The 26,176-nt window shown below is 42.4% G+C and overlaps 2 protein-coding genes across 6 annotated transcripts; one reads left to right on the top strand and one right to left on the bottom strand.

Annotated features, from left to right (window-relative positions):
- The first annotated feature begins 1,047 nt into the window (after window positions 1–1,047).
- On the top strand, window positions 1,048–8,289 carry LOC135091950 (putative uncharacterized protein DDB_G0281733). Of its 2 annotated transcripts, none has more exons than XM_063990008.1 (11): window positions 1,048–1,191; window positions 2,333–2,807; window positions 3,134–3,280; window positions 3,774–3,890; window positions 4,044–4,285; window positions 5,042–5,138; window positions 5,283–5,347; window positions 5,962–6,040; window positions 6,193–6,550; window positions 6,947–7,134; window positions 7,772–8,289. In XM_063990008.1, the coding sequence occupies exons 2-11, from the start codon at window positions 2,337–2,339 to the stop codon at window positions 7,934–7,936; spliced, it is 1,929 nt and encodes a 642-aa protein (XP_063846078.1). In that variant the 5' UTR covers window positions 1,048–1,191; window positions 2,333–2,336; the 3' UTR covers window positions 7,937–8,289. The 2 variants fall into 2 exon arrangements, with proteins under 2 accessions (XP_063846078.1, XP_063846079.1); XM_063990009.1 differs by lacking the exon at window positions 1,048–1,191 and adding an exon at window positions 1,197–1,323.
- Window positions 7,229–25,996, bottom strand: LOC135091949 (uncharacterized). 4 transcript variants are annotated; one of them, XR_010262712.1, is made up of 19 exons: window positions 25,762–25,968; window positions 23,182–23,358; window positions 22,373–22,592; window positions 19,115–19,297; window positions 18,665–18,776; window positions 18,035–18,136; window positions 17,420–17,543; window positions 16,758–16,883; window positions 15,984–16,115; window positions 15,698–15,844; window positions 15,055–15,239; window positions 14,527–14,655; window positions 13,793–14,022; window positions 13,139–13,250; window positions 12,037–12,167; window positions 11,415–11,521; window positions 9,215–9,348; window positions 8,682–8,859; window positions 7,229–8,434 (listed from the first exon to the last, which is right to left on the bottom strand). XR_010262712.1 is itself a non-coding variant. In XM_063990006.1 (19 exons), the coding sequence occupies exons 2-19, from the start codon at window positions 22,568–22,570 to the stop codon at window positions 8,309–8,311; spliced, it is 2,559 nt and encodes an 852-aa protein (XP_063846076.1). In that variant the 5' UTR covers window positions 22,571–22,592; window positions 25,762–25,996; the 3' UTR covers window positions 7,229–8,308. The 4 variants fall into 4 exon arrangements, 3 of the variants coding, with proteins under 3 accessions (XP_063846076.1, XP_063846075.1, XP_063846077.1); XM_063990006.1 differs by lacking the exon at window positions 23,182–23,358 and adding an exon at window positions 9,703–9,805 and having other exon boundaries at window positions 25,762–25,996; XM_063990005.1 differs by lacking the exon at window positions 25,762–25,968 and adding an exon at window positions 9,703–9,805 and having other exon boundaries at window positions 23,182–23,337.
- Window positions 25,997–26,176: the final 180 nt, after the last annotated feature.

Genomic DNA, 26,176 nt, shown 5'->3' with positions numbered 1-26,176 from the left:
TTCGCTCTCAAATTAAATAGTGTGGGCAAAATAAATGAAACTTCCATGATTTTAGTGAGGGCTTAACGTATTTAACAGGCTGTAGAGGACATTATTGGGTCCATCAAGCATGTTTTCGTGATTCTAGTGTTAATCTGACATTTAGAAGTCTGTCGAGGTAATGCTAAGGTTATCAAGGTTGTTTTCGTGATCCTAGTGTTAGTTTGACATATTTAACAGTCTGTAGAAAAAATTCTGAGGTTCTTGAGCATATTTTCGTGATTCTAATGATAGTTTGGCATAATTAACAGTAACTATAGGAAGTATTGGGGTTATCAAGGTTATTTTTCGTGATTTTGGTGACAGTTTGATTAGTTTAAGTTTCCACAGGAAATTGTTGGGTTTTTAAGGTGTTTCCATGATTTTGGAGAAAGTTTGGCGAGGCTGGTGATAGTTTAACAAGCCCTGTTGGAAGTTGAAGGGGATTAATTGGAAAGAAGGAAAGCAGACAAGATAACACTAAGTAGACCAGAAAGGACAGACAAACTGATACAGGATAGTTCACTCATTCATCATTACACATTGTCACTCATGAATGCGTAATAAATATTCACATGTGTTCCCTTATTAATCTCGGCAGTCCTTTAATCAATGTATAGGGACTGTAGCTGCAATGGTATCATCATTACTGTAGAGCCATGGTTGAGTGTTGTGAGACTTCTGAACCAGTCGAACGAGTCATTTAGAAACCCAGACGCTATTTTGTCAACATGGAAGAAGAGGAAAAAAAAAAAAAAAAAAACAGACGAACTATACAATTAGATTTCACTCTAAATGCATACAATATAGATGATAGAAAAGGGGATATAAATATCACCATTTTTGCAGAAACACGATTGAATCGTTTTGCGGCTTCTGAACCAGTGAACGCTATTTTGTCAACATTGATAAAATAAAAACGGATATAGCATTAGATCCAAACTAAAATGCACATATGGTTAACAAAAAATAATAAAAACTGAAATACGTGAAAAGAATTACTTAAAATTATGCAAAAATATGACGATAAAACGAATTCATGGCTGCGCAGTAATCCCTCCCTCTCCAGTAGCCATCAGCATCTGAAGGGAAGTGTGCTGGCAACTGTTCCCCGCTATTCCTTCTTCATCGCCTCCACCAGCACGTACACTCCTTCCCAGCCCTCCTGCAGCAGTAAGTGTATCCCCGCCCTTCATAATACTAGTGAAAGAAATGTGAGGCGTGAGTTATTGGGACGTAGGAAACGAAAATATTGGTTCACTGCATGCCCGCCATATTATCGTGAGCTTCGGTGAGGTAGAAAAGGTTGGTCTCGATTTTTCTTGCTTATACTATTCTTAATGGTTTTGTTTATTGCTCTGTTAGTTTGTATGGTGATGGTAATGTTGCCCAGAGAGAGGAGAGGAGAGCGGAGGGATAACAAGCGCATTCAACTTAGGTTTTGTCATTGTCCGTCTGCCAACCCGTACGCAGTTAAGGGCCTCTTATATAAGATGAACTCGTATGGTTAGCAGAGATCGTGTTCATTTTCTCTTTAAGCTCTTGCCACGCCACTGCACCAGACCTGAATTGAAGTTTTCACGGAGATGATGATGAAGTTATTTTTCTCCTGTATGTGTCTGCCAGTGTTCCATGAGACTGTGTGGACAGTGAGTTGAGTGGTTGGTGCTGGTGTGTGCTGCGACGACAAATAATTTAAGGAATGTTTGCAAGAAGATTTAAAACATTTTGGAAACATTTGAGAAAGACTTTATAGACAGATGGTTGAGTGGACATGTGGATGGATGGATGAGTGGATAAGTAGATAGATGGATGAATGGATAAGTGGATAGATGGATGAGTCGATAGATAAACTGATGGATGGATGAGTGGTAGATGAATGGGTTAGTGGGTAGATGGATTGATGGCTGGATAAATGTATTGGTGGATGGGTCAATAGATGGATGAGTGGATAGGTGGACTGATAGATGAGCGGATAGATATATGGATGGATGAGTGGATAGATGTATGGATGATGGATGGATGAGTGGATGTGGATGATTGGATAGATGCATGGATGGGTAGATGGATGAGTGGATAGGCAGATGGATGAGTGGTAGATGGATGGATAAGTGGATAGATGGACTGGTGGATGGATTACTGAGTGGATGAGTGGATTGAGAGTGAATGTATGGATGGATGGACAGATGTGTGGATGGATTAGTGGGTTGATGGATTGGTGGATGGAGTGTTGGAAGAGTGGATAGGTGGATGGATACTCTGTTCTCTCCTCTCTCTTCCCAGTTAACAATCACTCCACCTCAATGTGTTACAGCAAGATGGCACTGACAGAGGATGAGGACCTTGGTGCCCTGAGTGACTCCAGCAGCAGCAGTAGTAGCAGTAGCACTAGCAGTAGTAGCAGTAGCAGCAGTAATAGCAGTAACAGTAGCAGCAGCAGTAGTAATAGTGATGAAAAGGAAGAGAACAAGGAATCTGGTAGCAGCAACAACAATAGCGGTGAAATGAATAAGAAGGAACCAGGCAGTAGCAGCAGCATTAGTGATGAAGAGAACAAGGAATCAGGGAGCAGCACCATCAGTAATAATGGCGAGAATAACAAGGAATCTGGCAACAGCACCAGCGGCAATAATGGTGAACTGAACAAGGAATCTGGCAGTAATAGCAACAATGAAGAAATGGACAAAGAATCTGGCAGCAGTAGTAACAGCAACACTGAGGAAGTGACTGAGGACGAGCCTGGGATGTATTACGTTAACAAGATAATTGACATCCGATGGGAGAGAGACGTAAGTTTTGTACGATTTGATTCTTTATTTTGAGCCTTGCGTGAAATTGAGTAGATGTTGAAATATAGAAAATACTTTAGATTTGACTCCACATTTTGACTGAACTGAATAACGTGATACAATTTCAGAATGTAGAAGATTGGATTTGATTCTACATATGATTACTGTACACAATACCCTTAACTTTGAATTTTGAGATAATTTTATGCTTCAAGTCTTGCAGGAAGTGAGCTAACAGATACAGTAAGCTTTAGTATATGCAGGCGACCCAACATGGCCTCTCTTCCACACTGGCGACCTAACACAACCTCTCTTCAACCCTACAGCGGAATGGACGGGAGGAGGCACGGTACAGGGTGCGGTGGCAGGGGTACAAGGCAAGCCATGACTCGTGGGAACCCAGGGAGAGCTTCGAGCCCTGCCCACACATTCTGCAGGCTTTTCTGGACGTTTATGAGTCAATGAGAGCCGAGGTAGGAGTCCTGGGGGGTGTTTGGGGGTGGTGGCTGCTGGTATGGAGAGACTGATGCTGGCTAATGGTCTTTTGTTTTCCTTAGTGTTTTATTTAAAGTGTATAGTAGTAGATCGTAAACTGGGAAATACTGAAGAGCTGAAATAAAAGGCCCACTGAGGTGCCAGTCACAAAAAGGTAAAGTCTCTTCCTGGAGGGACGTTTCAAGACTCTTATCCGCCAACTTCGGGTGATGCTTTTGATTTTTCTTTCAGGGTTGGCACCTCTGTGGGTTTTTTTTCACATTGTTGCTCTTGGCCTGCGCCTCTCACATTAAATGACAAAATATAAATAAAAACTTGAATGCCACTTGTCAATCTTGTGTGACAGTAAATGAAAGAAGGCCCTGAATTGACAAGTTATTGATGGCAAGATAGGATTGCATGTTGTACATTTGTTATGAGTCGTGTGGCAGTCAGTAGGTGAAAGAGTGACGATGGTGTTTCGCTCTGCAGCACGTGGCTCACTTGCAGTCCCTGGGAGTGAGTGCCTCAGAGACAGACACTCGCCACGTCAACATTCTCAGCCCACACATTCAACGCATCTCACAGAAGAGCTCGGCAGGGAAGAAGGTGAGTGTGTGTGTGTGTGTGTGTGTGTGTGTGTGTGTGTGTGTGTGTGTGTGTGTGTGTGTGTGTGGTGACGTGTGAATGTTTCTTGCTGTCTTCAAATTCATAATGCTGAATTTCCCCGGTGATGTGTGTGGTGTGGCTTTCCTGCCCCAGCCACTGTACCGAGTGGTCTGGGATGGGGACAACGCCACATGGGAGAGTGAGGAGGCGCTAAAACACGCGGCCGACAAGATTGAGGAGTACAGGATGCACCAGCGACTAAGCAGGCTCAGAGTACAGGCCAAGAGGAGGGAGAAGAAGGAGGAGGAGAGGAGGAAGGCAGAAGCAGCAGCAGCAGCAGCAGCAGCAGCAGCAGCAGCAGCAGCAGAAGCAGAGGATGACCCAGACTGTGAGAGGTAAGGGATTTGGTTCTCATGTGAATATTGGTTAATTTCTTCAGTTTATTGCCTTGTATGAGAGGAATGAACAACTAGGAAGTAAATTTTTTTTATATCTCAGGGGTGCTCTGGCTAAGGCTTACAAAAAATGTAAAAATGACCTGCCTGAGATGCAAGTCTTTAAAGAATAGAACCAAAAGATATATTATTCAGAATAGGAGGAGTTGAGTTTACAAGTTTATAGATTATTGAATAGAAAAGTTGGGTTACAAAAAAGAAGGTTTGAGTTTACAAGTTTATAGGTTATTGAATAGAAAAATTGGCATATAAAGGAGAAGGATTGAGTTTACAAGTTTATAGGTTATTGAATAGAAAAGTTGGCTTGTGAGGGATTGCAGCGAAGGGATAGGAGACGGTTGAGGTGTGTGTTTTGTGATCATGTGTGAAGGGAGACATTTGCAAGCAGTGCAATTCTAAAAGGGAAAGTCAAGTTGTTCAACAAAATATTTAAGTGATCTTACCTCCTTCATTGCATTTTCTGTATCAGTATTCATTATTTGTCTTTATCTTCATGGCTCAATATGAACTGCATTTTTTTTTATTATTTTCCAACATTTGGTTTTCCACACATCACCCTTCATGTATCTTGAGAAAATTTCTGTATTGTTTTTTTTGTACTTCATCTTAATGCCTTTCCACACATCTCCACCCTTCGTGCATCTACTTAGTTTCTGTGTCTGGTCAGTGCTGCACAATCTCCATTTCTTTCACAAGTTCACAGCAGAGGAAGTGTTTTGAGAGGCTGGAGAATGGCCAGCTGACAGTAAGGCAGGACATGTACTCCAGGATTAAGACACGGCAGAGAAGTCCGGTGTGTTGTGGTGCTTTGTGTACATTGGTGTATATTGGCAACATCTTGAGTAACAATGGCTTCAGATTTGAAGGGGTTTACGAGGTCTTGAGGGAAAATACTTACTCGTATTCTTTTACTTGGTATTTTACTGCTGTATTTCAGAGTGACTCCCAAGAGGATGGTGATGCTGAGGGCAGGCAGGGCAAGCAGCCAAACAAGTGTTCAAGGTAGTGGCTTTCATTCTGTTCAATTCCTTCACTGTGCTCACCTCTGCTATCTGCACAGTTAAGACTTGATCATCCATTTGTCATCCATGCTTCTTTCTCTCAAGTAAAGCTGCATTCATTTACTTCCCTATTTAATTTCTTTATTGCTCATCTCCATCTCTGAACGAACTCAGTCATCCATTCATCATTCTTGCCTTTTGCTTCAATTCCTTCAATGTGTTTACTTCCTCTCAGAACACATTTTATTGTCCATGTCATCCTTGCTTTCTCTCTGCCTTCAGTCACTTAGGCTTCATGGCACTAACTGGTGATGCAGTGGTTGGATATATATCTAGTTGTGTTCAGTTGCCCATTGGTGATGTTTGTCAATGGATGGTTGAGGCAAGTCTCTGTTCTTCTTGTCCATTCATCTTGGTTTGCTTTAAATCATATCTGTGTGTTGTGTTCAGAGAGGATGGTTGTGGCAAGTATCTTCTTCCTGTCCACTCCCCTCATTGTTTGCTTTAAATTATATCTGTGTGTGTGTGTGTGTGTGTGTGTGTGTGTGTGGTGTTCAGTGTTGTGGCCACCTCTTCATGTCCTGCAGTGCTTTATAGATCATTACAACTTTCCAGGAAGGAGCAGAGTGGAGGAGCTTCAAACTACGATGAGGAAGATAAGGAGAATGCAGCAGGAAGTGCAAAAGGGAATAAGGTGTGCATTGGCTTATAAATCTAGGGGTTTTGTTGTTTTCTTGGCAGTATCTTTTGTATAATGTCAGTATGTATAATATGTCTTGTATAATAATCTTGGCAACATCATGTTTGTGTTTACAATATCTTGTGTAATATCTTTTCTTTCTTCAGCTTCGCCGCTCTCCTCAACCAGGGACAAGCAAGGAATACCTAGAGGCCAAGGAGATGCAACGGCGACGGCAGCTGCAGCAACGACAGCACCGACAGCAACAGCGACAGCAGCAGGGTGGTGGTGCTGGTGGTGGTGGCGGCGGTGGTGGGGGTGATGATGACGATGATGGTGATGATGATGATGATGATGACTTTGACCATGACTATAACCATGATGATAATGAGGATGACAACATTTTGAGGCTTACTGATGGGTTGCCGGAGTACGACCCAATTGAGGTGGAGGAGGAGTTCAAGAGGATGGAGATGGAGACCGCAATCTTGACCAGGGAGGAATTCCAGGAGGCAGTTTATGCAAGTATGTGTGGCTTTGAGTGTTGGCCGGGTGTTGCTCCTCACTTATGGTTGAATGATGTAGTTTGGTGCTCTTTATATTGAGTTGGGTGGAATTTGAGTGAGTAATGCTCATTTGGTAAGTGTGTGTGTGTGTGTGTATTTAAGATTTTTGACTCAAGAACAACAGAAGGTTAAAAAAAGGGCCACTTGCATGTGCTATTGGGCAACTAAGGCTAATATATATAAACACAAAACCTGGCTTGTAAAATAACTTTGTACTGAACCTAGCTTTGTATTTTATCAGTTAAGTTTCCCAGTGCTTTAAGACATAACCAGTCTAAAGTGGCAGTGTCTAACGGTAATCTTCCCTTAGTTTGCACATTCAAGATAAGGTTCCTAATTTCTGTTGGTTTTCCAGACAACTACGAGCTGGTGTTCAGTGCTCTGCGTAGTGACAATGTGCCAGCTGTGGATTTCACCTCCCTGTTCCTGGACATGACAAGGCGCTGCAAGAGGGACATGGCAGTACTGCTGGCCTCCAGGGTGCCAGACCTCACTGTGCTGGACCTCTGGGGGGAGAATGCCCTCACACTCGCTGCCAGACATGTGAGTCCACCACCATCACCACCAGTACTAAACTTTACCATTAAGTCCACACAAGATCAGATGTAGTAATGTATTGTGCTTAATCAAAATTCAGTTAAGTTTACAAGTTTAATAGGAAATGTGTGTATATGAACATCAGTAGTGTTATTCCAAGTAAGGTTAATAATACTGGCACAAGTTTCCTTAATGTTTCTGAAAGGGTGTCTGTCAGTTACCACTCTACCCAGCCCTGTCTTGAGCCTCTTGTTTGTTTAATTTCAATGGTCTGTGTCTCAAGTCCCTCTAGAGGATCTTCCAAGTTTACATGTCATCTCTCTGGGAAACTTTGCATGTAATGCAGGGATAGTGCAGGAATTCACAAACTAAACCAGTCATTTATCACTGCCTCTGTCTCTCTCTCTCTCTCTCTCCACATACCCACAGACCCAAAGGATGTCCCCCACAGTATATTTATGAACCACTCACACACCTAAGTCTCTCTCTCTCTCTCTCTCTCCCTACATCACCATAGCACCTTGAAGGGTGTGGGATTTGCAAACAATAGTGTATTCAAGGCTTACAGGGCAGGGCTGGGTGGAGGGTTGTGCGTGTGGTGACAGACTGAGAGAACGCACATTAATATTTGTACTCTTGGCAGGGTGACATCAGCTTTGCCTACAGTTTGCTGCAGCACGGCTTCCCTTTGAATCTGCGTAACAGTCAGGGCCAGACTGCGTATGACGTGGCCTGTTTATATAAGAATGTTGAGTTCCAGGCATTTTGTATGAACTTTGCTAAAATACAGAAGATTTCTTTTCAATGATGCATCAACAGCTTTTGTTCTTGGTACCTTTGTTCTTAGTTACTCTGTATGTGCATATATTGGTCTTAATTTTTTAGGTTGTGCTTTTAAAGAAAATGTGTGATGGTAAGTGACAATATGATTTTAATTTGTTTTAGTTTGTAACCAAGAAATCATCTTTTAATTTTAACTGTTAACCTGCAATAGCAAAGTAGTGCTATAAATTAATCTTTGGTATGACAATGCTTGCTTAGGCAGTGATGAGACTACTCCTTCAAAAAAACTGTCACAAAAATTATAATGATTGAGATCAGACACCAGTTTGTGAGTCAACAACTGTCATGTTAAATTGCATCCAGTAAAAGAAATGAGTCCTTTGTGTCTTCCTTCCCTCTATGACGTATCAATCCTGATGGCTCTGATGCGGCGGTTGTCCAGCAGGATGCAGGCTGCCTCGTTGCTGCCACCACAGTAGTGGGATGAGGAGAACACTGTCAGGAGCTGACCGCCCTGCTGGACCTGCCAAGACAGGAACTTTGAGCACGAGATGTTGCCCACACACGACATAACACAAAGACCTCAAAACAACTATGCTTATATTTACACCACCACAAGGCCTCAAAATGTCACTGCATACAATATATACTCTCACCTCATCAGGCAATATGAGCAGAAAGCTAAAACAAGACCTCAGTGTCTGCATCAATATATTTTCACCTCTAACCGATATCTACAGAAACTCATGAGACGGATGGATGTCGCATACCTCAAAGCCAGACTGCTTGACCTCATGAGCTCTGACCACGTGTGTGATGCCATTCTTCTGCAGAAAGTTGGTGAATGCCTTCCTGTTAAAGACGCAGGCTGTGTTCCTCTTGGTGTTGTGGGCAAACCCATTATTTTGTGACAGCTCCTCAATGACACTCTCGGTCATTTCGTCTGGCCTGTTGTGGGAATGAAAATTTAACTGGCTAATGTCTAAATCGATTTACACAGTATGGTAATGATGCAGGTTAATACGATTCTGGGTAATTTTAACTGACGTGAGGGATAATTTAGCCTGAGGGGGAAACAGAACATGGATGAAATGACCCACACAATATTAAAGCTGCACATTTGAGGGATAATTTAACCTGATAGGAACCTGAAAATATGGATGAGCTGACAGCCACACAAGAACAATATAGGAAAACAAGTATACAGACATCTCAGAAAAAAACACTTGCTGAATAAAACACAACAGACACCAGAACGTAGAAAAAAACAATAAGAGGAGAACCAAACAAACAAAAGACTCACGCAATAGGATCGTTCCACATAACCTGCCATGCCACATCACTCTCCACCTCAGGGTTCCTCAGTGGACAAGGAATCTTCTCCATCTCACTCAGGTTGCCAGGAATGTTGGGAATGCCACCATGTATGCAGAACACCTAAGGGCACGAGACACTGGTGACTGATGGGTACTGGTGGGAATGGTGAATGTGGCTGACAGATTAGTTAAACAAGGATCATTTTAGCACTGTGCCACTTCTACAAGCTGTACTGGTAGGAATAATGAATGTGGCAAATGAAGCTACCCACAATGTAAGATTATTTCATTACTGTGCCATTTCAACAAATGAAAATGTATGATAATTTTAATACCGTACCATTTAAACAATATATACAAGTCAAAATAAGCAAGATATATGATAATTTTACTACTATGTCATTCCAACTAGTCAAGATGTATAATAATTTCACTACTGCCTCATTTCAACATATATACAAGTCGCTGTGCTCACCTGGTCATCAATCACAGCTGCAAGGGGCATGTGGTCAAAGGCATTATTTACTGCCTCCCAAACATTGTGCCCCAAGCTTTCCCCAAACTTAACGAGACACTCGCTGTAACACAAATCGGGCAGTCAAACACCAGCACCACACAGATGCACACCTCACTCACACACCCTTTGTACACCAGGCCCAGATCTTTACAAGGAAGGGAATGGGGAAGAGGGAGTGTTTCTTCATGTTTGGTTTAGTTGCCCATGCAATGACTGTCATTTTCTCTCTCTCCTCTGCTCCCTCTAATACAAATCCTTATCTCTTTGACTTCTAATAACACATGTAATTTAATTTTCAGCAAACCCAGCAAATTTTATCTATCATTTAAGCTACAGGTGCTAGAAAGCCTTACTATAAAGTACATGATACCTTTTGCTGTGAGCGTTGCCTTTCAGAACTGTTATTTACACTTACATCAGAATAAGTCAAGCTGAAAAGAAGCTCTAGCAGTTAAAAAGTTAATACTGTGTCTAATGAAAAGAGGAATCACATCTTCTCTCAATACTACTGGCATGAAAATGTACAGAGGAGATCCCCCAGTCCTCTCAATCTGTCCCTTACTACTCCTAACACATGCAGGGAATGTAACTGGTTGTAGTCTGGCCTGTTATGGACGTTTAAAGCAGTGAATATACATGAAAGTGCTGAAAAATCCATGTAATGTTTATGGGATATCTTTAGAGCAGCAAATATGCAAGTGTAGACAAAAATCAATGCAGAATACCATATGTAAACTTGAGTGCAGGGAAACAAGAAAGCAAGGAATGGACAGAAAAGTAATAAATGTAATAAATGTATAAAAAGAGCTGAAAAACCAATGGAATGTTGCTGGAATGCCATTAAAGTAGCAAACATATAAGTATGGACAAAAATCAAACCAATGCGACTAGAATACCACCTGTAAACTTGAGCGCAGAGGAATAATGATGCAAAGAATAGGAAAAAAAGCAGTAAATATATAATAAATACATAGAAATCAATGTAATGTTGCTGGAATATCTTTAAAGCAAAATTCAATGCAGTACAATGAGAATACCACCTGTAAACTTGAATGCAGAAGAATAACAATGCAAGGAAGGGGAAGGAAGCACTGGAAGCCATGAAGAGAGGAATTCATCTCCCACAGGACTAGTTCAGGATGAGAGTAAAGCATCACATGAAGACAGCTAAGAAATATGCTTCTTAAGATCTCAAGGGTAGAACACACACACACACACACACACACACACTGGTACCTTCTGCAAAACCTTTTAATCCCTGCCTTTTTACAGCCTTTTGCCAGAGCGACTCTTAAAATAAATAGATAAATAGAACAAAACACACACACACACACAAGCACCCAAATCTACCACAGGCATTTTAAACAGGAACATGGCTACAGTAATGACACACATGCATATATACACACACACACACACACAAAACACTTGACGGAACAACACACACCAGGAAACACAACCTCTACCCAACTCTTACAACTGAACACTGGAAATGACAACACTGAAAAATTACAAGAAACACAGAAGCATAATTTGAAGCACCGTGTTCTACATCTTGATTCACCAGACCAGGCAACATTCACCATAGCAAACACACTGACAGAGAACAAACCCACAGACAACAAACATATTTCAAACAGAGCCTTAATGAACTATATCCAGGCACCTACTTGTAGAAGGTGAACTGTTTCTGTATGTCGCGCACCTCATGGTTTCCCCGCAGCATGAAGAACTTAGTAGGGGCCTGGAGCTTCTGGGCAAAGAGGTACGCCACCACCTGGAAGCAAGGAAGCAGGTAAAATCGTGGCTGGAAGTCTTGTAACCTGACACTCTCTCTCTTCCACTGCTCAGCATGTTCCTTCAGTTTGACGTCCTCTGATCTCTTTGAAACCTCTCACTTCTCAGGGTTTGCAAGGAGACAGGCAGTATATCAGAGGGCTTATGGTGCAGCTGACAAGGTTAAATTAGTGGAAAATATGGCGTGTGAACAAACTTTTGGCTGTGGCTGTACGAGAAGTGATGTTTGGGGGTCTCTCTCTCTCACACAAAGGATATGAACTCAATACAGCACAAACCTCAACTTATAGCAAGAAACAATGCCTGGGGGTCTGGTATTCCTCTCTCTCTCTCTCATGCTAAGGATATGAACACAAAACAACACAGACGTCAACTTATTACTCTCCACACTTCACCGTAAAACCACCCAGCTATAGTGGCACACCTCAACACCACACCACAGACAACTCATTATCAACCCCCACACTTCACCAAAACCCAGCTCTAGCAACATACCTCTACGCCATACTCCCCACGGTCAACATAGTCGCCAAGGAACAGGAAATTGGAGGGTGTGAGGTGCGGCCCAATCCTCCACAGCGCCTTCTCAAAGCAGATCAGGTCCCGGTAGTTCCCATGAAGGTCTCCTGTTGGGGGAAGGGGGATGCTTATGTCAGTTTGTGGATGGAAGCTTATGTGTTTGTGGGGATGGAGGTTAGTTAATTGTTTTGTATGTAAGAGGGGACTAAAAGAACTGACAAGAGGGTCTACTGAGAGGTCTGGCTTAAAAATATCAGTTTGTGTGTTTGTAAGATGGAGGTTAATCTTTTCTTTTTTTACATGAGGTGCCAAAGAGAACTAAAAAAGAAGGTCTACCAAGAATGCCACCTTAAAATAAAAAAAAGCCAGAATTCACAGATGAGAACTTAATATTTTGTAGGACAGAGGTTAATTTTTTTTTTTTTTTTCATTTAAGAGCAGCACTGGCCAAGGATAACAAAAGGAGCAAAAAAAAAAAAAATAAAAAAAAGAGAGAGAGAAAGAGAGAGAGACTACTGAGGGTGCTGGCTCCAAAAGAAAGTCAAAATCATCATAAATCACAAGCTTTATGTACATGTTACACAGTCGAAGTTAGTGATAAGAAGGTGTTTGCGCTTCAATGCATCACCAACAGACAGAGCAACTACAGCAAGACACTGACTCATACAATGGCGAGAGAGAGAGAGAGAGAGAGAGAGAGAGAGAGAGAGAGAGAGAGAGAGAGAGAGAGAGAGAGAGAGAGAGAGAGAGAGAGAGAGAGAGAGAGAGAGAGAGAGAGAGAGAGAGAAGAGAAGAGAAGAGAAGAGAAGAGAAGAGAAGAGAAGAGAAGAGAAGAGAAGAGAAGAGAAGAGAAAAGAGAAGAGAAAAACAGAGAGAAAAACAGAGAGAAAAACAGAGAGAAAAACAGAGAGAAAAAACAGAGAGAAAAACAGAGAGAAAGAGAGAAAAACAGAGAGAAAAACAGAGAGAAAGAGAGAAAAACAGAGAGAGAGAAAAACAGAGAAAGAGAGAAAAACAGAGAAAGAGAAAAAGAGAGAAAGAGAAAAAGAGAGAGAGAAAGAGGGGCAGAAGTCCTCACCCAGTACGTAGCAGGGGGAGGACAGCACCAGCATGCGTGGCTCCCCCTCAAAGATGCAGCGAATGGCAGCACAAAGGGAGATGATGTACTGGCCAAGCTTCACCAAGTCCACCTGAGGGCAGCCACCCAGTCAGCACCCCCACACATCACTCAATACTACCAAGGCTTCAACATAACACAGGCACTACTGGGAAGATACTAAAGTGCTATAAGAAATGTTGTATAAGGAAAGTCTAATGCAATGATGATGATGGTAATAACAACTGGGTGGTGGATATGTAAAGCTGTGTGTGTGTGTGTGTGTGTGTGTGTGTGTGTTTTCTAATTTTCCTAAAGATCAACACTTTTCTGATGTCAAAATAGTTTAGTTTAAGTCTTTTTTTGGTCAGTTCTATTCGTGCATTTCCTATAAAGGGTTAACAGATGTTTTTGAGTGAAATTCCAACCACAAAACAAAACAAAACCGTAAAATACAAAACTTCACTGCAGATAAACATTACTGAAAATCCAAACCATGAAAAAAAATAAAAAATACACAAAAATACAAAAGCAAACATTTATAAAATTCCAACCATGAAACAACAAACCAGAGAGCAAACAAATGTTACTTAAAACCCACCACAACTCAAAGAACAGAACAGAAGCGGAGCTCACCTCTCCCCAGTGCAGCGCTGGCTTGTCCTTCCTGTTGTGCTCGAAGAAACGCAGGGCAGCCACCATCTCATTCGGGAGGGACTTGGTGTTGAATGCGTCCACTGAGAGGTACCTGTCGAAATGCCTGGCTGGCTTGTCAATGGATACTAGTGCAGCCTTATCTGTGGCCAGCTGGGATGCCTCACTTGTCTTCTCCACGTCAAAACCTGTGTCTGATACCTCTCCTGCACCTGTGTGTGTTGACAAGGTATTCAGTGTCTGCTATGAAAGAAGTGACCACAGGGTTTTGTTTGGTCTAATTATGAAAGAAGTTGAGTTTTGTTGGGTTTAATTCTTTCATTCTCATCTCTCTTTTCTATGACTTAATCTTCTCAGTCATTCTCTCTCTCTCTTGACCATCTCACTTTATCATTCATTCTCTCAACTACCATTCCTTGTTCCTTCACCTCAACACACCAAAGAGGAGAGAAGGAAGAAGAAGGAAGAAGAAAGACTTATCCTTCACATCTCAACCTCTCCACACCTCATTCTCTTAACACACACAAAGAAGAAAGGATAGAAAAAGAAAGAGGAGAGAAGAGAGAGATGAAGGAAGAGAAGGGAGAGAAGAATGAAAACCTTACATCCCATCTCAATCTCTACACCTCACAACGAAGACAATGAAGAAGAGAACTCCACATCTGCACCTCTAAGCACCTCACTCCCTCCACACAGCAGAGGAAACAAACACTCACGTTCCATGTCGAGCAGCAGCTGAGTGTCAATGATCTGGCCAGAGCGTCGCACCTTCACAGTGTGCTGGGCGAGAGTGTACCGACGGCTACCTGGACTCTGGAATGCCCCGTCACTCAGAGGAATAGAGACTGTAATGGGAAGCCAAGAAATAAGAGGAGAAATAAGTGACTGGGCAAAGGAAATGAAGAACAGAAGTAAATAAGGAATGAAAAAGGGCAAGGAAGAATTAATTGTATGGTTTATTCTTGTCTTGTTCTTCATTTATGTTCCTTTATGCTTTGGGTTCTTATTGTTTCGTTCTTGATTCTTTGGTATGGAAAGTAAAGGATTTTTTTTTTAACTTTTGAAGAAGAGAAATAATTAATTGTATTGTTCAGTCTTGTCTTGTTACTCGTTTATGTTTCTTTGTGATGGTTTTCCTTTATTTAGTTTGCTTTTAGGTTCTTCTATAAACACCCACACACACACACACACACACATAAACAGCAAAAAACACAACAAACAAGCATTTCAAAGAGTAACAAGACCTTGGGAATTGTTGTTTGACTGGTCCACCTCCATCTGGCTGTTCTTCTCCTCCTCCGTGCAGTTCTTGATAGAGTCAGTGTGGCGGGTGGTGAGTGAAGTGCCAAGGTCACGTTTGATCCTCTTCATTGTCCTTGGGGAAGACTGGCCCTTGGGTGAGTCTCTCAGAGGACTCTTGCGACGGGGACTGCAGGGATGAGAGACAGTAAGAGGTGGCTGTTCTTGTGTTGAGAGGAAATGGTTATGAATATTGGGTGATGTGTGGCCTTTAATAATGCAATGATAGGTTTTTAGGTTTTCTATAAGAGTGCCACTGGTCAAAGGTAACAAGAAATATGAATAAAAAAGGCCCACTTGCGTGTCAGTTGCCAGAGAAGCCAGACAAAACACTGGAGGATAAGAGTCTTGAAATCTCCATCTTGAGAGAGTTTAAGTCACAGGAAGGAAGAAATACAGAAGCAGGCAGGGAATTCCAGAGTTTACCAGAGAAAAGGATGAATGATCAAGAACACTGGTTAAGTTTTGCATCAGAGAGGTGGACAGAATAGAGGTGAGGAATAAGAGATGATAAAGAATAAATATTTTTGTGCAGGCTCGGATGACTCAGTCTGAATTAGTGACGTTTTACTGTATCCAGCTGCTCACCTGACCACCCCAAACTTGCACACCAGGTAGGGAATGATGGCGGTGGAGGCCCTGAAGAGCAGCGACGTCCCTCGGAACTGTAGAGTACCAATAGCACTCAGGAAGCCCTCGGGAACTACACTGTTGTCCTCTGAGGCAGCAAATATCCTGCACGGGAGGCAAGAGAAAGCTTAAAGGGACTGCCCACAGTAAACAAAAGCTTTTCATCTCTCTCTCTCTCCCACACACACACACACACACACACACACACACACACACAAGCAGACAGACGTGCAGACAGACTCACTCCAGTGCTGTCTTGGTCCTCTCAGCAATGGCCGATACAGAGATGTCCTGTCCCTGCAGCTTTGCCATGTCTGTCACTAGGTTGTGGATGTCCTCCTCCTCCAGCACACCGTTGCTGTCCCGGTCGTAGTATCTGCATTGTTGGGTGCCTTGAGAGACCTTCCTTGCCTTTAATTGAGTGCATTGATTGACACACAAAATGGAAAAAGAATGGATAATATCTTTCAGAAGAACGGTTAGATTATTTTGGAGTAAAGGTGCAAAACTGACTCCTGAGGGTATGGAATGCAGTGATGGCTGACTGTGGTGCCACTCTGATAACAAACCCTCTTGTTCTACTTCAAGCTACATGGGATTTTAAAGATGTTTTTACTGTTCTAGTGACAGATTAATGTTCTAATTGAAGCCACATGGGTTTTTAAAGATGTTTTTATGTTTCTAGAGGCAAATGAATATTCTCATTGAAGCTATAAGGATTTTTTAAACGTGTCTTTATGGTTCTAGTGACAGATTAACATTCTAGTTGAAGCTACAAGAGTTTTCAAAGATGTTTTCATGGTTCTAGTGACAGATTAACATTCTAGTTGAAGCTACAAGAGTTTTCAAAGATGTTTTCATGGTTCTAGTGACAGATTTACAAGATTTCCACATTAGTAACAGAAAAAACACTCTTGAGAACGCAACTAATCATCTCTATGGCCTTTGAAAACAGTTGCAGTGAAAGAGAGAGAACGGGAAAAAGCAAACCATTTCTGAAGACGGACCAGCGCCTCACCTGAAGATGTACCAAGACCTGATCTCCCCGGGACGCTTGCCGTGGGGTGTCATCGGGTCCATTGCCACCAGGCCGTGCACAAAATCCACGTGAGAGAGTTCGCCGGTTCTCTGCTTGTCCAGTGCCCTGCAGAGAGGTGTGTAGGAGTGACAGCCAGCCCTAACTCTGCTTGCTGAGGAGCTGAACATGGGTTGAACATGGGTTGATCTGTTCCCTGGTTAATCTGTTCCCTGCTTAATATGGAAACAGGTTAATCTGTTCCCTGGTAAATGAGGAAACTGATTAACAAGTTCTTGAGTTAATGAGAAGATTATTCGGTTAATTTGTACTGTTATTCGGTTAATTTGTACTGTGGTTAATCTGTTCCCTGGTTAATTCACACTTTGGTTAGCCTGTGCTTCAATTAATCTGTACTCAGGTTAATCTCTACATTGGTCACTGTTCCCATCTGTTCAGCTAAAGTGTTCTGCATCAATGAATCAACAAAAGAGAAAACCAAGTAAGACTCGCATCAACGAATCAACAAGAGAAAATAAAGTCTGACACCAACAAATCAAGGAAACAGAAAATAAAGTAAGTTTTGCCACCATGAACCAATAAAAACACAAGGAAAACAAGGGAAATACGAGAAAGCCATCAGATCAACAGTGTGTGTCCCTCACCTAAAGACGCCCTGCTCCCTGTCCTGCCAGCCGAGGTCTCCCAGGAGCTGCTTCACGTCCTCCAAGCAGACAGTGGCATATGGGTAACTGCACCTCACAAACGCCCCAGAAATGAGTTCCATGTCTGTGGGAAGTGAGAGGAATGAATGGCTAAGATTAGGGTGATGTGTGGTGGTTAATCAGTGTATAATTGTAGTCTGTGGTGTGTTGTTTTATCACATGACTAACTGCACCTCACAAATGTCCGAGAATTGAGCTCTTTGTCTAAGGGAAGTGAGAGGAATGAATGGCTAAGATTAGGATGATGTGTGGTGGTTAATCAGTGTATAATTGTAGTCTGTGGTGTGTTGTTTTATCACATGACTAACTGCACCTCACAAATGTCCGAGAATTGAGCTCTTTGTCTGAGGGAAGTAAGAGGAATGGATGGCTAAGACTGTAGGGTGATGTATGGTGCTTAATCAGCATATAACTCCAGTCTAGTGTTTAGTAAGGATAGACAGACAGATAAATGCAAGTTCTAAGCCCTATGATACCACTCTCCATTGCAACCTCCAAGTATCTCCAACTATCTTTAAGTTCAAGGAAGAGGAGGACAGATGGTACAGTGAGCACCTTGTTCCTTGAAGCCAGGGGACCTCAGCAGCTCCTCCTCACATTGTGCCTGGTCCATCTCCTGCCACAGCTGACCCACACTCACCTCCCTCACATGGGCACCTGCCAAGGAAGTGTTGTCTGGGGAACTGTACAGACCAACTTATGCTTTGAGTCTACTGCTAAGATATCAAACTGTAATAGGGTAATGTTATGATGCATTTGTTAATTGTAGAGATGAATGAATGTTTAAAAAATATATGTTTGTAATCCCTTGGGTAGATTTATAGGCTGGGAAATTCTATATAGCCAAGAGGTGTAAGTTTTTCAATCATTACCGCAAATAGCTTGGGCAAAATACGTACTTCAGTCCCTCAAGTTAATATATCACATGTAAAATCCGTCATTTCTAATACCTTGGACAAGTTTACATAGCCAAGCCTGTCGTGTCAATCTATACACTGAGGACCCTGTGGCAATAAAATATGTGACAGTGATATTGCTTCAATGAGATACAGTGAAGTAAATTGAAGGAAGGAAGAGTGAGTGTAGCCAGCAGCATTTAGGTTAGGCTATTATGTAAAGATGGGACCAATATTTATCAGTGTGGAGAGAGGCAAACAGCAGGAAGGGAGAGAGAGAGCCACTCACCCACCACCCGCCTGGCAATGCGCTCCACCAGCCACACCACTTCCCTTCTCTCCACAGGGCTTGTCTTCAGCTTCTCCAGGCTCACCTTCTGCCTCACTGACCTCTCCTCCACCTGCACAGTATTATTATTTATTTCTATATGAGAGGTACTGGACAAGGAAAGCAAAAAGGGGTAAAAGAAAAAAAAGGCTCACTAAGTTGTTGTAAGATAAAAAAAAAAGATAAAAAAAAGTTATCGAAAATTGAATGATAAGTGTTTTGTTTTCCTTTTATGTATGAGAGGCATTGGACAACAAAAAGATTACAAAAAAAGGAAGCAGTCTTAAAAGAAAGGTCAAAAGTGTCATATGTGTGGATGAGAACCGAAATAACAAATAACAAAAGATGATTCTGATAACAATAACAGACTTAGATGGGGCAAGCAGCAAGAGAGCCATGCCAGACCCTCACCTTGCTCCACGTGGCAGCGTCGAGGGGGAAGGCAAACACATAATGGTGGTAGTGTCGCTTCATGATGGGATCAAACACTTTGCTCAGGTGGAGGAGTTGAGGGGTCCAGCGGGGGGGTGGGGGGATGCCTGCCGCCGCCGCTGCAATACTCTGGGCCAGCTGGGGGAGTGGAGTGTCCCTCGACTGGCAGGTGAGATGCAGGAATGAGAGAACATAAGAACACAAGGGTTGATGCAGGAAGCCACCAGGCCTACATGTGGCAGTCCCTGTATGAAACATGGCTGACTGTTTCCATCTATCATCCCCATCCATATATTCATCTAATCTTCCTTCAAAGCTCCCTAATGATTCCTAAGAACACAAGGGTTGGTGCAGGAAGCCATCAGGCCTACACATGAAACACACCTGACTGTTGCTATTTATCATCCCCATCAGTACATTTGTCTAGTCTTCCTTTACATTTACAGCTCCCTAATGACTCGGCACTAACAACAAGGAGGAGGCAGTAGACACCTGCCGAAACGATAATTACTCCCAGTGAGGTCTATAGCACTGTTCAGGGGGTGCTGTGAACTTATCATTAAACCCAGCTGTGACCTCACTGAACGTTTCCCTTTGTGTCTCACAACACAAGGGGGCAGTCACAGCCTGCCCTCTAAAGACAACTCTCTTCCTCCACACAAAACTACAAGCACCTAATAACACACAAACCCTTCACTCAAAAATTCTAAAATCATCATGGCGACTCCTACACCAGCCTCGGAGTCCCCATCTGGGGAGGGGACCATAAATGTCCCCAGGTTGGACTGCCTTTCTGTCGACGACCCTAAGTGTCTTGACACCCCCCTCAACTTCTTCTTCATTAACTTCTGCAACATTCGCAGTCAAAGATCTAATTTTCAATCTGTAGAACACCACCTCTCCTCTTCTAAACCTCATCTTCTTTTCCTCACTGAAACTCAGGTGTCTGAGGCAACTGACAGTAGCCCCTTTTCTGTTCTCTCCTACTTTCTCTATCCTCATTTTCGATCCAAAGCTGGATGCTGCATTTTTGTGCGCAATGACTTAACCTGCTCTCGTGCCCACGCTCTTGAATCTTCCGAGTTTTCCACCATCTGGCTATGACTACAGAGTCACTCTCATATTAAATCTATCTGTGCTGTATACCTCTCACTTAACTCCTCTGACTATAAGAAATTCTTTGACTACTTAACTTCCAAAGTGGAGCACATTCTGACCTTCTTCCCTTTTGCAGAGATCTCCATTCTTGGAGACTTCAGTGTTCACCACCAGCTTTGGCTTTCCTCTCCCTTCACTGACCATCCTGGTGAACTAGCCTACAACTTTGCTATCCTCCATGACCTAGAGCAATTGGTGCAACACCCTACTCGTATTCCTGACCGTCTTGGAGATACGCCCAACATTCTCGACCTTTTCCTGACCTCTAATCCTTCTGCTTATGCTGTCATCCTTTTTTCTCCGTTGGGCTCCTCCGATCACAATCTCATATCTTTATCTTGTCCTATCACTCCAATCCCTCCTCAGGATCCCCCTAAGCGAAGGTGCCTCTGGCGTTTTGCCTCTGCTAGTTGGGGGGACCTGAGGAGGTATTTTGCTGATTTTCCTTGGAATGACTACTGCTTCCGTGTCAGAGACCCGTCTTTGTGTGCTGAGCGCATAACAGAGGTGATAGTGTCTGCCATGGAGGCGTACGTTCCTCACTCTTTTTCTTGTCCTAAACCTTCTAAACCTTGGTTTAACACAGCTTGTTCTCGTGCTATACATGAGAGAGAGGTGGCTCACAAAAGGTACTTAAGCCTTCCATCACCAGAATCTCATGCACTTTATATTTCTGCCAGGAACCATGCCAAGTCTGTTCTCCAACTAGCCAAAAACTCCTTCATTAACAGAAAATATCAAAACCTTTCAAGATCTAACTCCCATCGTGATTTCTGGCATCTAGCCAAAAATATCTCCAATAACTTTGCTTCTTCTTCTTTCCCTCCTCTATTTCAACCAGATGGTACCACTGCTATCATATCTACTTCTAAAGCTGAACTCTTCGCTCAAACCTTTGCTAAAAACTCTACCTTGGACAATTCTGGGCTTGTTCCTCCCTCTCCTCCACCCTCTGACTCCTTCATAAAATTCTTCGCAATGATGTTTTCCATGCCCTCGCTGGCCTAAACCCTCGGAAGGCTTATGGACCTGATGGGGTCCCTCCTATTGTTCTCCGAAACTGTGCCTCCATGCTTGCACCTTGCCTAGTCAAACTCTTTCAGCTCTGTCTGTCAACATCTACCTTTCCTTCTTGCTGGAAGTTTGCCTACATTCAACCTGTTCCTAAAAAAGGTGACCGTTCTAATCCCTCAAACTACCGTCCTATTGCTTTAATTTCCTGCCTATCTAAAGTTTTTGAATCTATCCTCAACAGGAAGATTCTTAAACATCTATCACTTCACAATCTTCTATCTGATCGCCAGTATGGGTTCCGTCAAGGCCGCTCTACTGGTGATCTTCTGGCTTTCCTTACTGAGTCTTGGTCATCCTCTTTTAGAGATTTTGGTGAAACTTTTGCTGTTGCCTTGGACATAACAAAAGCTTTTGATAGAGTCTGGCACAAAGCTTTGATTTCCAAACTACCCTCCTACGGTTTCTATCCTTCTCTCTGTAACTTCATCTCAAGTTTCCTTTCTGACTGTTCTATTGCTGCTGTGGTAGACGGTCACTGTTCTTCTCCTAAATCTATTAACAGTGGTGTTCCTCAGGGTTCTGTCCTGTCACCCACTCTCTTCTTATTATTCATTAATGATCTTCTAAACCAAACTTCTTGCCCTATCCACTCCTACGCTGATGATACCACCCTGCACTTTTCCATGTCTTTTCATAGATGTCCAACCCTTCAGGAGGTAAACATATCACGCAGGGAAGCCACAGAACGCTTGGCTTCTGATCTTTCTAAAATTTCTGATTGGGGCAGAGCAAACTTGGTATTGTTCAATGCCTCAAAAACTCAATTCCTCCATCTATCAACTCAACAAAACTCCCCACCAGGCCCCAAGTCTGGTAGGGGTTGGCGAGGGGCGACACGATAATATACAAGATGCTATTGGTAAAATTTCCCTGAAAGAATACTAAGAAGGAAAGAAAGAAAAAAAAAAAAAACAGAATACAAAGGCAGAAAAAAAAAGAAAACAAAACAGAATACAAAGACAGAAAAACAAACAAATGAAGACAATCAACCCACAACACCCTCACCTGAGCTGATGTGCCGGCGTTATAGTCATGTCCTATTTTCCTCCTGGGCAGCCTCACCGCGCCGCCCTCGACACATACCAGCGCCTGCACACCTCCGTCAGGCTCCTGCAGGTACACCAGGGCGGAGAGGACGTCAGGGAGGAGGCTGTCCCAGGGCGGCGCGACGACCCGGCCACTTGACGAACCCACCTCTTCCATGATGACACTGCCTGAGCATCATCTGTTGACCAGCGTTGCCAGATTGTTTTGGCCATATTATCGTACTACACAGGTTGAAATTATTGTACTTCTGGTAAAATTGTCGTACATATGTAATTATTCCAAATATTATGCAAAACTGCCACTTTCCAAATACAGCAGAATTTAGGTTATATATATATATATATATATATATATATATATATATATATATATATATATATATATATATATATATATATATATAGAGAGAGAGAGAGAGAGAGAGAGAGAGAGAGAGAGAGAGAGAGAGAGAGAGAGAGAGAGAGAGAGAGAGAGAGAGAGAGAGAGAGAGAGAGAGAGACTCCGCCAGTAATTTCTTCATTGTTACTCGTTCACAGACGGCAAGTTCTGTGACTCCCTCCCTCTCCCTCACCCTGGCCCTCACAAGATGTCGGTGCAGATAGAAATAGGCCACACCCTCACAAACACTGCTACAACCCCTGAAACACTACCACAACCTGTCAAACACTGCCACACCCTCACAAACACTGCTACACCCCCTGAAACACTACCACAACCTGCCAAACACTGCCACACCCTCCCAAAGACCCCAAAACACCCAAACTGACCTTAAACTTATGCTACGTTCCTTCTTGACCATCGACAAACAGACATACACAGCACTTCCAAGACATCTGCATATGTTCTATTCCCAGGCCTACACCCGCTCACTGGGGGAGGCGGCGCAGGTGAGGCTGACAGCGCACTGCAAACATGTTCTTTAAAATCCCCCTCCCCATCTCTCACTGCAAGATTAGGTTGGGTTAGGTTAAGTTAGGTAAAGGTTAGGTGAGGTTAGGTTAGGGATGATTTAACAGAGCGAAATAAAGAAAGAAAGATGAAGAAAAAGAAGGAAAAGAGAATGAAATGAAAGAATAAATTAATTAGGTGTTTTATTTACTTTTAATTAATGACTATAATGTTTTAAGAATATGAGTGAATTTAAAACAAGAAAACTGAAAATTAAAGAAAAAATCTGCATCTCTCTCTCTCTCTCTCTCTCTCTCTCTCTCTCTCTCTCTCTCTCTCTCTCTAAGGAAACAAAAATTTTATAAACACAACAACAACAACAACAACAACAACAACAACAACTACTACTACTACTACTACTACTCACGCTGGAGTAGGCTGGGGTGTGGGGTGAGGCAGGTAGACTGAGTTGATTTAATGTTTTTTTGTCTTTTTTTTTTTATTGTTTGTTATGTGCTTATGTTTAATTTATATTTTATCACCATCTGTACACTAAAAGACAGAGCAACACACACACACACACACACACACACACACACACACACACACACACACACACACTCCATCACCATATGTGTAATGAAAGAAAGGGCAACTCACACACACACACACACACACACACACACACACACACACACACACACACACACACACACACACACACTGCATCACCATCTGTACAACGAAAGATAAGGCAACACACACACACACACACACACACTGCATAAGCATATGTACAACGAAAGACAAGGCAACACACACATACACACACACACACACACACACACACTGCATAAGCATATGTACAACGAAAGACAAGGTAACACACACACACACACACACACACACACACACACACACTGCATAAGCATCTGTACAACGAAAGACAAGGCAACACACACACACACACACACACACTGCATAAGCATATGTACAACGAAAGACATGGCAACACACACACACACACTCTCACACACACACACACACACACACACACACTGCATCACCATCTGTACAACGAAAGATAAGGCAACACACACACACACTGCATAACAATCTGTACAACGAAAGACAAAGCAACACACACTGCATCACCATCTGTACAACGAAAAATAAGGCAACACACACACACACACACACACACACACACACACACACACACACACACACACACACACACACACACCTTGAAATACCTTGGAAAAAAAAAACACTGAATATTTACTGGGAGGGACTGGAAGGGAGTTAGGGAAGGTACCACTCTGATAACGTCACGGCTGGGGGGCTTGTGACGTCACGGCTGGGGGTTGATGACGTCACAGGGACCGCTATTTACGTACGTACGTATTTCATTTTGAAAATGACCCCTCTAAAAAACGCAGCTAGACAGGAATGCTTTATAAATTCAGACTTGCCACACATTTTAACTAATGCCAAAAATAACAACACATTTCAAAACGCAGTAGTATTGAAGATATTTAAAAAGAAGTATCTGGAAACTGTTGGAACATTCACCCCATTTAAAATCGTTAAAATATCCACCCATTCTGGCTTAAACATAACGGAAAACACTTTAAAAAATCTGAACTATTTTCTAAAACCATTTAAAGTGAGCTAGAAGCACAAATAAAAAATCTACCAAAAAAAAAATCAATATTATTGGAAGTTGAACACGAATAAAAACAAGTGTACGGTGCACGCATTTCACTGAGCGGGACGGCAACACACTTAAAAAAACACCAACTATTTTTTAAAACCAATAAGAACCTAGTACAGGCTGAAATAAAAAATCTAGTTCTGGGACCGTAAAAAAATACGCCGAAAACCGCCCTCTTATTTACACAAAAACAACGCCAAAATCACCACTTTTCACGCAACACACGCGCTCAAATAACTTAAAAAACAACGAAATATTTTTACAAACCATAAAATCTTAGCTACAAGCCGAAATAAAATACTTGGGAAATAAAGAAAAATTATTGGAACCGGAGGGGGCTGGGGAGCCTTATCCAAGATGGCGGTGGGGGGCCAGTGGAGGGGACGACCAACCCTTCTCACTCATTTAAACCCTCGCCAAACTTAAACTAAGTAATGGCAGGTATATCTAACGAGCAGATATTAAAGTTTGGTCATGTGGCTCTGCTTTGCGACAGTATTGGTTTAAAACACTCAAGATAAGATAGATAGTGGCTGATAAATAGAGACGACCCAGATTGTTTACATTTTCATTAAGTTAAATTTTACGGTTTTTAGCAACGAGACGAGGCTGACACAGGGATATATTGTTCTGGAGGTTAGGTGAGATGCGTTAAAATGAGTTAAAACCGTGGATTGTTCAGTTATTCATTAAAAAGTTACGTTAAGTTATCTAAATTTATTCTAACACTTCCTGACCTTACCTTCCCTGTGGTGGTGGTGGTGCCTCCTGCCTCTTCGTCACTATGGCTGGCTGTCTAGCACCTTCTCACAGCCAAACTTTTCTTTATTTTGCTTGTTTTCACCCACTGCTGCCTTCCGGTGTCCACTGCTAGAGCCCACGCCTTCCTCATTACCAACTAAAGGAGGTTTAACTCATGGGTAAGCCTTGGCAGCCACTGTGTAGGCGTGGTTACACACACACAAAAAAAATAAAAAAAAAATTCTGTCAGGCCGGGAGTTGAAACAGACGGGTACTAACACCACCCATAGATGCGACACACTGACGTTAACTTGTCAGGCAGCAGTCAGAGTTGCCACATTGGACAGGTTGAAATTATTGTACTTCTGGTAAAATTATATGTACATATGTATTACATATTGTACATATGTATTACA

The sequence above is a fragment of the Scylla paramamosain genome, chromosome 39 (assembly GCF_035594125.1).
Source record: "Scylla paramamosain isolate STU-SP2022 chromosome 39, ASM3559412v1, whole genome shotgun sequence".
NCBI classification, from domain to species: Eukaryota; Metazoa; Arthropoda; class Malacostraca; order Decapoda; family Portunidae; genus Scylla; species Scylla paramamosain.
The sequence above is the reverse complement of the archived record's forward strand: the minus strand, read 5'-3'. Positions and strand labels throughout refer to the sequence as shown.